The sequence below is a fragment of the Papio anubis genome, chromosome 3 (genome assembly GCF_008728515.1).
Source record: "Papio anubis isolate 15944 chromosome 3, Panubis1.0, whole genome shotgun sequence".
Classification (NCBI taxonomy): domain Eukaryota; kingdom Metazoa; phylum Chordata; class Mammalia; order Primates; family Cercopithecidae; genus Papio; species Papio anubis.
Genome location: NC_044978.1, coordinates 45,462,478 through 45,474,630, shown reverse-complemented (window position 1 = coordinate 45,474,630; position 12,153 = coordinate 45,462,478). Strand labels below are relative to the sequence as shown.

Genomic DNA, 12,153 nt, shown 5'->3' with positions numbered 1-12,153 from the left:
TATAAAAATAAATAGAGGAACAGAATATTTATATTGTCTCAAGGTACTCCTCCATAAAATATTAATTGCACAGGAAAAAAGGGAATATAATGAGGAACCCTGGCAGATACTACCTTCCCCAAGTGACCAAAGTTAACACCACCACAATGGGACAAATGGAAACTGTGTGCCATTTGACAGAATACAATGAAAGGATAGTATCATCTTTGTGATATTCCTGCTGAAAATGCGTTACCTGAATCTAATGATGAAAAACCATCAGACAAACCCAAATTTGGAAGACATTCTATATAGTATAATAACTGTGTTATAATCTTCAAAAACATCAAGGTGTTGAGAGGACTGTTGTAGACTGAAGAAAACAAAAGCAGACATGACAGCTAAATATAATGCGTGATTTAGAGCTGGATTCTTTTGCTGTAAAGAATGATTTGAGGACAACTGTTGAAATTTGAATGAGGTCAGAGTAGATTATGGAAGTGTATCAAGTTAATTTCTCAGTTTATGCTTGTTTTGTGGTTATACAAGAGAACGTCTTTGAAGGAATTACATTGTAAGTTTTTGGAGACATGGTTCCAAACTTGCTCTCAATAGTTGATGAAAAAGAAAAGTATCTCATTCTACTTGTCACTCTTCGGTAAGTTTGAGATTACTCCAAAAATTTTTCTAAAAGGCACCAAATAGTGACATTAAGAAAACAAAACAGAGCTGGGCCTGGTGGATCATTCCTGTAATCCCAGCACTTTGGGAGGCCGAGGTGAGCAGATCACTTGAGGTCAGGAGTTCTAGAACAGCCTGGCCAACATGGTGAAACCCATTTCTACTAAAAGTACAAAAATTAGCAGGGCATGGTGGTGAGTGCCTGTAGTTACAGCTACTTAGGAGGCTGAGGCTCAAGAATCAATTGAACCTGGGAAGCAGAGGTTTCAGTAAACTGAGATCACGACACTGTACTCCAGCCTGGGGGACAGAGCGAGAGCCTGTCTCAAAAACAAAAACAAAAGCAAGGTTATAGCGAAAATTACTAAGGCAGGAGAGTAATGGATAAGGTTTTGTATCTCATGGACTTTGACTCAAATCTTGGTTTACTGCTTACTTATACTAATTCTTTAACTTCTTTGAGTCTCAGTTTCTTTTCTTCAACTGCAAAATGGGGATAATTGTGAAGATTATAGATAGTAGAGCAAGGATGCTAACACAATATCTGGCAAATAGTAGGCATTAAGAACACAGAAGTTATAATTATTAATGTAACAAGGTATATCTTATATACATAAGATTAATATAGTTAACTAACCTGAGCAGATATCAAATATTTACTAGGTTCAATAGATTATCAAGTATAAACCTTACTTCTACAACTGTACTTGTTAAACCCATGAATCACCACCCCAAGCATGAACATTACTTCTATTAGTTCATCCCTACCAGACAGCTAGCAGAGGCATCATTACTTTTATGCAAAGAGGTTTATCTAAAGGAATCTAAATTTCTCTTTCAAACCACAAGCAAAGAAGTCCACCTAACCAAATTGGTTTCTTCACTCTTGTTTTCATGGATACACACAGAGTGATAAATGACCCTGTCTGAAAACTTAAAAAAGAATGAAAGAAAGGGGAGAGGAGTGGCAAGATGGCTAACTAGAAGCAGCTAGTGTGTGCCGCTCTCATGGAGAGGACAGAGAGTGGTGAATAAACACACAAGCTCTGCAGCTGGATTATCCAGGTGGACAGGTTGAGACTCATCAAGGAAGCAACATGACCCATAGAGAACAGAGAAGACTGAGACAGGACAGCTGCCACCTAGGACTGGGGCGAAGCCAGGGGAGGATCCCCACCGTGGGTAAATGGTGAGTGCGAGCTTCCTGGGACCCACAGTTCTTCCATGAGCCTTTGCAACCCTGGGCTCTGGAAATCCCCCATGACCACCCCCACCACTGGCGCCTGCAGACAGACACAGGGAACCGTGTGGAGACTGGGCAGAGCTAAGGCTCAGACATGCATGGAGTCCCAGGGCCCCTGGGAACCCTAAGCTCCTGCTGCCTCACATGCCCCCAGGATAGGGGCTGAATCCACAGAGCTGAAGAGCAGATGGACTATACACCTTGCCTCCACTGAACTCACTAAACAAAGCCCACTGGCTTGGGACCCCAGCGTGGCCACTTGAGCTTACAGGCTGGTAGCAGCCTTGTATTTCCCTGGGATGGAGATCCCAGTGGTAGCAGGCAGGCCTGTCAGTTTTGCTGGTTTGCAGCTCTGGCCCCTGCAGTCTTCAGGCTCTGGAGAGAGCAAAAAGATTGAGAACTAATGTAACCCCCAGCACAGCACAGCTGCCTTATGGAGAAATAGACTGTTTTCCCCATGAGTCCTGCCTCTGCTACCTCTTACTGGGCAGGGCCTCCCGACCTGGGATGCCGGCCACCCCAGCCCCACCTAGGCTCTTGGCTGGTAGCAGCTCTGCACTTCCTTGGGACAGAGCTCCCAGAAGTAGCAGTGCCGCCATTTTTGCTGCTCCACAACCCCCACTCCTGTTGAGCTCAGGCTTGGGAGGGAGCAAAGAGATTCAGGACTAACTCAGGCCTCCAGCCCAGTGCAGCAGCCTTACAGAAAAGTGCCCAGGCTGTTCTCCATGTGAGTCCCTGCCACTGTTACTCCTCACTGGGCAGGGCCTCTCGACCTGGGAATCCAGCACAGCCACCTTGTCCCCACCTGAACCCTTTAATCATTGGTGGCTCTGCATTTCTCTGGGGAGGAAATCCCAAAGACAATGCAAAACCTCTCTGCCATTGCAGCTGCAGTCGTACTGCCCTTACTGCCTTCAGGCCGGGGAAGGAACAAAGGGCTGGTCAAGTTACCAGCACCTCCAGCATGCCACAAACACCATACAGAGAGGAGCTCAGTTTCTCTTTCCTGGGAGCCTCTACTGTTGACCAGGCAGGGCCCCCAGCTCAGGACTGCAGAGCGGCTGCCCTGCCCTTGGCTGAGCATTCCCACTGGTAGTGGCTCTGTGTCTTCCTGGGCTGGAGCTCCCAGTGGCAACTCACAGCCCCTCTGCCACTGCCACTGCAGTGGTTCTGCCAGTGCTGCCCTCAGACTGGGGAAGGAACAAAGAGTCTGAGGGCTTTACTCCCACCTCTACCTTTCCAGTTGCCATATGGAGAGGAGCCAAGTCTGTTTTCCCTGTGAGCCGCTGACCTTCTGCTCTTCACCAAACAGGTCTCCTGGCTCAAGCCCACAGCACAGCTGCACTACCTCCTGACTGAACATTTCCATTGGCAGTGGCTCTGCATTTCTCTGGGGTGGAGCTCCCAGAGGCAACTGAAAGTTCTTCTGTTACTGCCACTGTAGTGGTACTGCCCTTGCTGCCCCCAGACAGACAAGAAAAGGAACAAAGATTCTGAGTGCTTTACTCACACCTCCAGCTCTTAACTGCCCTAAGGAGAAGAGGCCAGTCTGTTCTCCCTGTGAGCCTCCTGCATCCCCTGCTCATCACCAGGCAGGCCCTCCCCAGTCCCCCAAGCTTGGGCTCAGAATGCAGTCACTCTGATTGTCGTAGCTCTGTGTTTCTCTGGGGTGGAGCTCCAAGAGACAAGTGGAAAACCCTCTGCCATTACCACGGCTAAAGGTCCCTGTCCTCATCGCCCCCAAGCAGGAGAGGACATGTAAAACCTGAGCTTGCCTCAGGGCTGTGGTGTATAGCTTAGGAATGCAAAGTCAGGATCTGCAGCCAGCACTCAAGTAAGAGAGGAGCCCACACTGTTAGAGTGCTGAGAGGGAACATGGCTCCAAATGCACAAAGGAGCCATTTGGCTGACAGCCTGCCTACCAGCCATTACACTTACACACCATCTTCTAGATCACAGCCCAAACTTCAAAACCAACAATACTGTGCATATAACACCCTGTGAAACCAAGGACAAGAATTCAGCTACAAATGAAGACCCTGAACAAAGCCTTGGCCCTCTGAAAACATCCAGAAACAAAGTCAACTGACTATACTAAAATTACATCACAGTTAAAGGAATATAAGCTCACACAGATGAGAAAGAACCAGCATAATAACTCTGGCAACTCAAAAAGCCATAGTGTCTTCCTTCCTCCAAATGATTGCACTAGTTCCCTGGCAATGGTTCTTAGCCAGGCTGAAATGACTGAAATGACAGATATAGAATTCAGAATATGGTTAGGAATAACGATAATTGACATTCAGGTGAAAATCAAAACCAATCCAAGGAATCTAGGGATAACAATAAAATGATGTAATAACTGAAAGATGAAATGAAGAAAGAACCAACAAATTTGATAAAGCTGAAAACACACTACAAGAATTTCATAATACAATTGAAAATATTTATTATTTTTTAATTAATGAATTTAACTTTTTTTTTGAGACAGGGTCAAACTCTGTTACCCAGACTGCAATGTATGGCTCACCACAGCCTCAACTTCCTGGGCTCAGGGGCTCAGGTGATCTTCCCACCTCAGCCTTCCAAGTAGCTTGGACTACAGGTGCATGCCACCATGCCTGGCTAATTTTTTTGTATTTTTTGAAGAGACGGGTTTTTGCCATGTTGCCCAGGTTGGTCTTGAACTCCTGGGCTCAAGCAATCCACCTGCCTAGGCCTCCAAAAGTGCTAGGATTAGAGATGAGAGCTACTGTGCTGGGCCAATTGCAAGTATTATCAACAGAATTGACCAAGCTGAGGAAGGAACCTCATAGCAAAAAGGTTCTCTGAATGAACACAATCAAAAAGAGAAAAGAGTAAAAAAGAATGTGCAAAACTTCTTAGAAATATGGGATTATGTAAAGAGACCAAATCTATGACTCATTGGCATCCCTAAAAGAGAGGAAGAGAAACCAAACAACTTGGAAAATATATTTGAAGATATTGTCCATGCAAATTTCCCCAACTTCACTAGAGAGGCCAATATTCAAATTCAGGAAATGCAGAGAACCCTGCAAGATACTGTATAAGACAACTATCCCCAAGACGCATAGTCATCGGATTTTCCAAGGTTGACATGAAAGACAAAAATATTAAAGGCAGCTAAAGAGAAGAGAAAGGCAGCAAAGAGAACCTCATCAGGCTAATGGCAGACCTTTCAGCAGAAACTCTACAGGCCAGAAGAGATTGGGGGCCTATATTCAGCATTATTAAAAAAAAAGAAACTCAACCAAGAATTTTATATCCAGCCAAACTAAGCTTCATCAAAAAAGGAGAAATAAGATCTTTATCAGACAAGCAAATATTAAGGGAATTCATTACCATCAGACCTGCCTTACAGGAGGTTTTAAAGGAGCACTAAATATGGAAACATAAGACCGTTATGGCCACCACAAAAACACACTTAAGTACGTAGACCATTGATACTATAAAGCAACTACACAACTGAGTCTGCATAATAAACCAGCTAACAACAAGACGACAGCATTAAATCCTCACATATCAATATTAACCTTGAATGTAAACAGGCTAAATGACCCAATTAAAAGACCATAGAGTTGCAAGTTAGATAAAGAAGAAAGATCCAACCATATGCTGTCTTCAAAAGACCCATCTCACATGCAATGACAGTCATAGGTTCAAAATAAAGGGATGGAGAAAAATCTACCAAACAAATGGAAAACAAAAAAAGCAGGGGTTGCTATTCTAATTTCAGACAAAACAGACTTTAAGCCAACAGTGATTAAAAAAAAAAAGACAAAGACAGGCATTATATAATGGTAAAGGGTTTAATTCAACAAGAAGACTTAACTATCCTGAATAATATTTATGTGCCCAACAGAGGAGTATCCTAATTCATAAAACAAGTCCTTAAAGATCTATGAAGAGACTATAACCATACAACAATACTGTAACCATACAATAATAGAGGGAGACTTCAACACCCTATTGACAGCATTAGACAGACCATCAAGGCAGAAAAATAACAAAGGTATTTGGGACCCGAATTTGACACTTGACCAAATGGACCTAATAGACATTTATGGAACTCTGCACCCGGAACTAACAGAATATACATTCTTCTCTTCTGCACATAGCACATACTCTAAAATCGACTACACCATTGGCCATAAAAATTATTAGCAAATTCAAAAAATTCAGAAGTATACCAACCACATTCTCAGACTATATAACAATAAAAATAGAAACCAATACCATGAACATCACTCAAAACCATACAATTACATGGAAATTAAACAGCCTGCTACTGAATGACTTCTTGGCAAACAATGTAATTAAGGCAGAAGTCAAGAAATTTTTTGAAACCAATGAGAACAAAGATACAACATACCAGAACTTCTGGGACACAGCTAAAGCAGTAGTAAGAGGAAAGTTTATGGTGCTAAATGCTCACATCAAAAAGTTAGAAAGATGTAAAAGTAACAACCTAACACCACACCAAAAGGTCACAACTGGAAATGAGAAAATGTGGGCATCAATGTACATGGAAGTGTCCTTTTCTTTTCCTGTTGGGTCCTGTTCTTTTTCTGATAAAGCACCTGACAGGTACTCTACAGGAAATGGTATCTAGAATTGTGCCATGCTGTCAGCTAGGCCTTGGTAATCCATGTCAGGAAATGCAAAGGTGAGCAGGGCATGAACACATGCTGTTTGAAGCTAAGGCAAATGCCTGAGTCTGAAGTGGAAACCTCCTACCCTTCAAAGGTCTAATATGTGATGGGATTCTTCCAGGAGCTTGGACTTGCTTGGCCATTATGGGGGTAATTTCATCTGAAATATTATTTATGAGCAGCTTAAGTATCTATAAATATTCTGAACTTTGGAAAAATTAATTTGAGCCCATGACAAGCAAGTGGGTAATAAATGAATCATAAAGGCTGCTGTTTGAATAACGTATTTATTTCATAACCAGCAGAAGTCATTACATATACAAACCACCTATGTGCTGAAACCAGAGAAACTTTCATTCAGAGTCCATCAACAAAGACTAAGCATGCTTACACTTAACAGACCAGATCCCACCATAAACATGTATCATGATAATGATATGTTCTTTGTGTGGCCCTCTCACCTTCTGCTGACTCCTGCTCTGACTTTCTGGAACGCACGATGATGGATGATGGTTGGGAAAGATCAGTGCCTCTTCTCCAAACACAAACCTCCACATAGCCAGCACTTTCATTGACGTGATATTCAGCATCCCCAAAGTGCAGGACAGGTTCTAGAGAGGCAAAAAAAGATAAACTAAGAATGCTTCAGCCTGCCTGGTGTACTGTCTCCTTTGGCCCTGTGTGAGCCCAGGCATTTGTCATAATTGTCAGACATGACGGATCCCATAGGTCTTGTTTTTTTATGTAGTTCAGGGAGAACAAAAACAAAAACACACAAAAAACCACATCAGAGTCACATGCCATGACTTTGACTCCAGGAAATGCCATGAGATGAAGTCAGTTGGGATGCTATTCATTTTTTTAAGAACTTTCCATTACATAGAAGAGATTTTCCTACTAGGGAAAATTGGCCAATCAGCTGTAACTCAGGCAAGTCTGCTATTGTTTGGGAAAAGATGGTGGAGAAGTTAGAGAGGCTTTTTTGGCAGGGAGAAAATTGCTCTTCTTGTGGAAGGACAGTTGAGCCAGAATTTTGAGTTTGATCACTATGGCTGTGGCTTTTCTTAGGGCATTTGCTGATTACAGGGACAGATGGAAATCCTGGGGCAGTGAATGAGGGGGAGGAGAGATCCTGTTAGCTGAGATGCCAGAAGCACTTCCCCAAGAGGCCAAGAAGTGGCTTCATAGAAAAAGAAGGCTGAAGCAGACCAACCAGCACAGACACCAGGCTTCAGCGGTGGGTAGAAGGGAATTGTACATCTTCTAAAAGGAGGAAGAGGTTGACAATGCGAATGTTGCTTTGGCCAAGCAAATACACCTATCCATACCCCGTTCGCTCTGTTCTAAAAAGTAGCTATGAACTTAGGTGATTATTTAAAGCATATACAAGACTTAGCTGTAACAGTACCTACTATATGTACTGTCATGAAAAAGGTTTTGAGATGAATGCTTTTGTTGGTTGTGACATCTGGAGGCAAAAAATGTAAATATTAGGAAGCAGATTCATCATGGAGGGACGACCCCTTGAGCTTGTCGAATGGAAAATTAGTTATGGAGATGACACCTTCGCAAACATACTGCAATGCATCAGGAGCATATCTGAATTTAAATTCAAATTTTGGAGGCTAGAAATCAGATTTAGTAAATATTTGCTTCAAGGTGTATTTTAGTAGATCTCTTAACTGCTGAGGGAGTAGTAGTAGTAAAACTGCTGAAAGTTTTCCCATGGCATACAAGACCTCTCCCAATCTGATTTGAGTCCATTTTTTCTGGAATCATCTGGTGCCATACCCCACTCTGTGGCTTGTGTCCCGGTTATGCCAAAGAGCTCCCAATACACTGAACACAGCATGCATTTATGAGCCTCCATCTTGGTTGGTGATGTTCTCTGAGCTGGAATGTGCCAATTTGGCAAATGTCTACTCATTTTTTTAAGGCTTTGATAAAGAGTTGCCTTCTCTGGGAAGCCATATTTATTTCCTCAAGAAATAATCATTCTTCACTCTGTGCTTCCCTAACATTTCAGATAGTTCTATAACTGTAGTAATGGAACACACTTGCAATTTGCTCACCTCAGGCATACAGCAGGCAGATGGCCTGCACTCAGAAAAGGGTGGTGGAGTCATTCTTTCTTTTCTTTTTAATGAACATGTAGTAATTGTACATATTTATGGGGTACATAGTGGTGTTTTGATATATTTATGGCATAGTGATCAGGTCAGGGTAATGTGCATATCCCCTTCTTTCTTCTCTTACCAATAACTTTCTCCTCATTATTGCTAATGGGTGTTTCTGATGCCTCCACGGTTGGGACAGGACAGAAGGCGGAGAGGCAGGAGTAGCAGAAAAGTTATTTCTTGAACACTTTCATGGATGTCAGTACTCTTTGGTCTCGGAAGATGGAAGAAAAGCTGATTCTGTTTATCATGGACACTTTTGCAGGTTCTTTGGAGATCTCTCACTCCCACAGTTGGGTATCTCTTATCTGCAGTTCTCTTGATCAGGATGAAACAGCTATATTCTGGCTGGTGACTTAATCATTCCTCAACCTATTTAGCATTTGGCAGTACCCCTGTTCAGCCTCTAGATGGCACCTTTGGACGCGACCTAAGACAAGTTCTTTCCGGCTCACTCTTGTATGCATGGCTAACATGTGGTCCATGCCAACCTTCCTGCATCCTCTGCCTTGATAACTCCAGGAATACTGCTTAACCCCAATGCAGTCCCTCTCTTTTGTTCATCCACCAAAGCAACCAACCAGTTTATCTCCCACATTGAGATTTTCCAGGCAGAGCCAGATCCCAGTTCACTGGGTTCTCCACATTGCAGGTGGCACACATACCTCCCAAATGGTCTCCTTCGAGCCCCCTCTCTTGATTTAGCATCTCTTTAAAGTGCAAAAATGTTAAATACATTCTAACATGCTGTCCTGTGTTTTTATCAGAGCCTTATGAACTGTTCTCAAGGTCAGGGACCATATTCTATATGCCCTTGTATTTTTAGTGATGCAGTGGCTAGCATATTGACAAAGTCTCAAGAATTCATCAAATGGACAGTTTTAACTCTCTTCTGATATATTTTGAACTTATTAAAAAGTTTTTTGAAAAAAAAGTCTGGACAAAGTTACCTGCATTTTTAGCAGAGGAATTATATTGTGTGGCATTGGGGAAGGGCAAGAAGTGAGAAAAGTAAAAAAACATTTGGATCAGTTATACTGTTGTTCAGAGAAAAAAATGTCAGAACTCAAGCCTCTGAATACACTAAGATATAAGACATAAGAGGAGGATAGTGACACTTGGAAAAAATGTCATGAAATTATTTCTAGATGCTCTAGGTGTTGAGTATCAGGAGATCTGTCAGAATAGAGAAAATAGCTCCTCCATGTAGCACAGAAGAGTTTCCAAGTACTCTTTACCTTAGCTCTGTCTGAGAAACTGAGATGCTAGCAGTGATTCTAAAGGATGGGCAATTAGGAGAGTATGATGCTTTGACCACATCATATTTATGTTAAATGGATTCCACAGCCATAGATGAGTTTTAATCTCCTTTAAGAGACAATGTCCTTTACATGAGAATAGGAAAAATAAATACGATGTCAGAAATTAAGCAGAGAGATAAGATTATCATTTAAAATGAGTTCAGTGTTCATATTCAGAGACATTTAATGCCAAGTTTTGCAGGTGAGGTAACAGAAACAATGTTGGTAAACTGAGAAACCATACAGAACAGAATGGATGCCAACAGATGGAAGATAGAAAAATATTTTTCCAGTTGCCTCAGGATAGAAAACAGATTCTAGAAACAGACGGGTAGGCTTAATCTTTAGAAAAATTCTAGAACTGCTTATTGAAACAGGTTTTGAATTCTGAGAAAAGAAATATAATGCCCATTGGTCAGTATTGGTTCTTTAATATCAGATTTGGCAAAGTCAATTCAATGTTTTTTCAAAAAAATATTTTTTAGTTCAGTTCAATAAACATCTATTGAGCATCCCCTATGTGCTGTAAGCATGGTGCTAGTTACTGGGAATGTAAAGAGATATACAGTCTTGTTTTCGAGATATTTTTGGTATAACAGGGCCTCCACACCAGTTCCTTCTTTAGCAGAAGGGGGCCAGGCACGGTGGCTCATGCCTGTAATCCTAGCACTTTGGGAGGCCGAGGCAGGTGGATCACGAGATCAGGAGATCGAGACCATCCTGGCTAACACGGTGAAACCCCGTCTCTACTAAAAATACAAAAAAACTAGCCGGGCGTGGTGGCGGGCGCCTGTAGTCCCAGCTACTCGGAAGGCTGAGGCAGAAGAATGGCGTGAACCCGGGAGGCGGAGCTTGCAGTGAGCCGAGATCGCGCCACTGCTCCAGCCTGGGCAACAGAGCGACCCTCCGTCTCAAAAAAAAAAAAAAAGAAACTGCCTTTGAGGCTCAGGAGTCCTGGAGAAAATAAGGTGCTATGTCTTTAAAAATTAATGAGAATTGACCAATGAGAGAGGTGGGAAAAATAGGTAGAGTGGCTAGTAAGAACAAAGACACATAAGCATGAAAAACATCTAGCATTTAGGAAGGGATGCAAGAACTCGTTTATTGGTAGTGTGTAAGGTGAGAACAGAGGAATGGTTGGAATGAATTGAGAGAGAAAGATAATCATTTTAGGTAGATGGGACTTGACATTTTAGATTGTATAGAATGTGGAAACCAATTTTAGGCAGTGAAAAGGTGTTTGGGTTTTTGTTTTCTGTATATTTGTCCAGTGTCAGTGTGGGCCATGAATTTAGGAGGAATTAGTGTAACCCATTAGAAAGGTATTGCAATTATTCATGTGAGACATGATGATGATACTACTAGTAGGCAGTAGTATTAGTGATGGAGTGGAAGAGGTGAATGTAAGAAGTGCCCTGAATGGCACACAGTGACTAATGCAGCGGCTTCTAGGATGCCCTGCAAATTTCTAGTGTTTGTGGGTGGGAGTGGGAGGCACTAGCTCAGTTGGGAATAAAGCAGGTGGAACAGTGTTGACTGAGGGTAAGAGAAAGAAAGATGATGAGTTTGATTGTAGGTGTGTTGAATTTGAGTGGCCTGTGGTGCATTTAAGTAGATATTTCGGAAAAACCCTTTCATGCATGAATCTAGAGTTCAAAAATCAAGCCTCACAGTGGCTCATGCCTGTAATTCCGGCACTTTGGGAGACCGAGGAGGGGGGATCACTTGAGATCAGGAGTTCAAGACCAGCCTGGGAAACAGAGCGAGATCCCATCTCTACAAAAGAATAAATAATTAGCTGGGTGTGGTGCACATGCCTGTAGTCTCAGCTTTGTGGGAGGCTGAGGTGGGAGGATCACTTGAGCCCAGGAGATTGAGGCTGCAGTGAGCCATGATTGTACCATTGCACAACAGTCTGAGCAAAAGAGCGAGACTTTGTTTCAAAAAATAAAAAATCAAGCTAGGGCCGGAGATAAGATTTGGAAGTCTTAAGCATACAGATTGGGGTTAATCCTATATTAGATGGTATGATCGTCTACTATGGCTGAATAAAAAGAGGATCATAGCGGAGAACATCAACTCTTGGGGAGAAAGACCGA

General features: G+C 42.4%; 1 protein-coding gene across 1 annotated transcript in view; it reads right to left on the bottom strand.

The window, feature by feature from the left end:
- Window positions 1-12,153, bottom strand: part of FREM3 (FRAS1 related extracellular matrix 3) — a 108,930-nt gene that overhangs the window by 1,057 nt on the left and 95,720 nt on the right. The window contains exon 7 of the mRNA XM_003899225.5: window positions 7,038-7,187. Coding sequence (XP_003899274.3) covers window positions 7,038-7,187 — 150 coding nt within the window. The remainder of the gene's footprint in view (window positions 1-7,037; window positions 7,188-12,153) is intronic.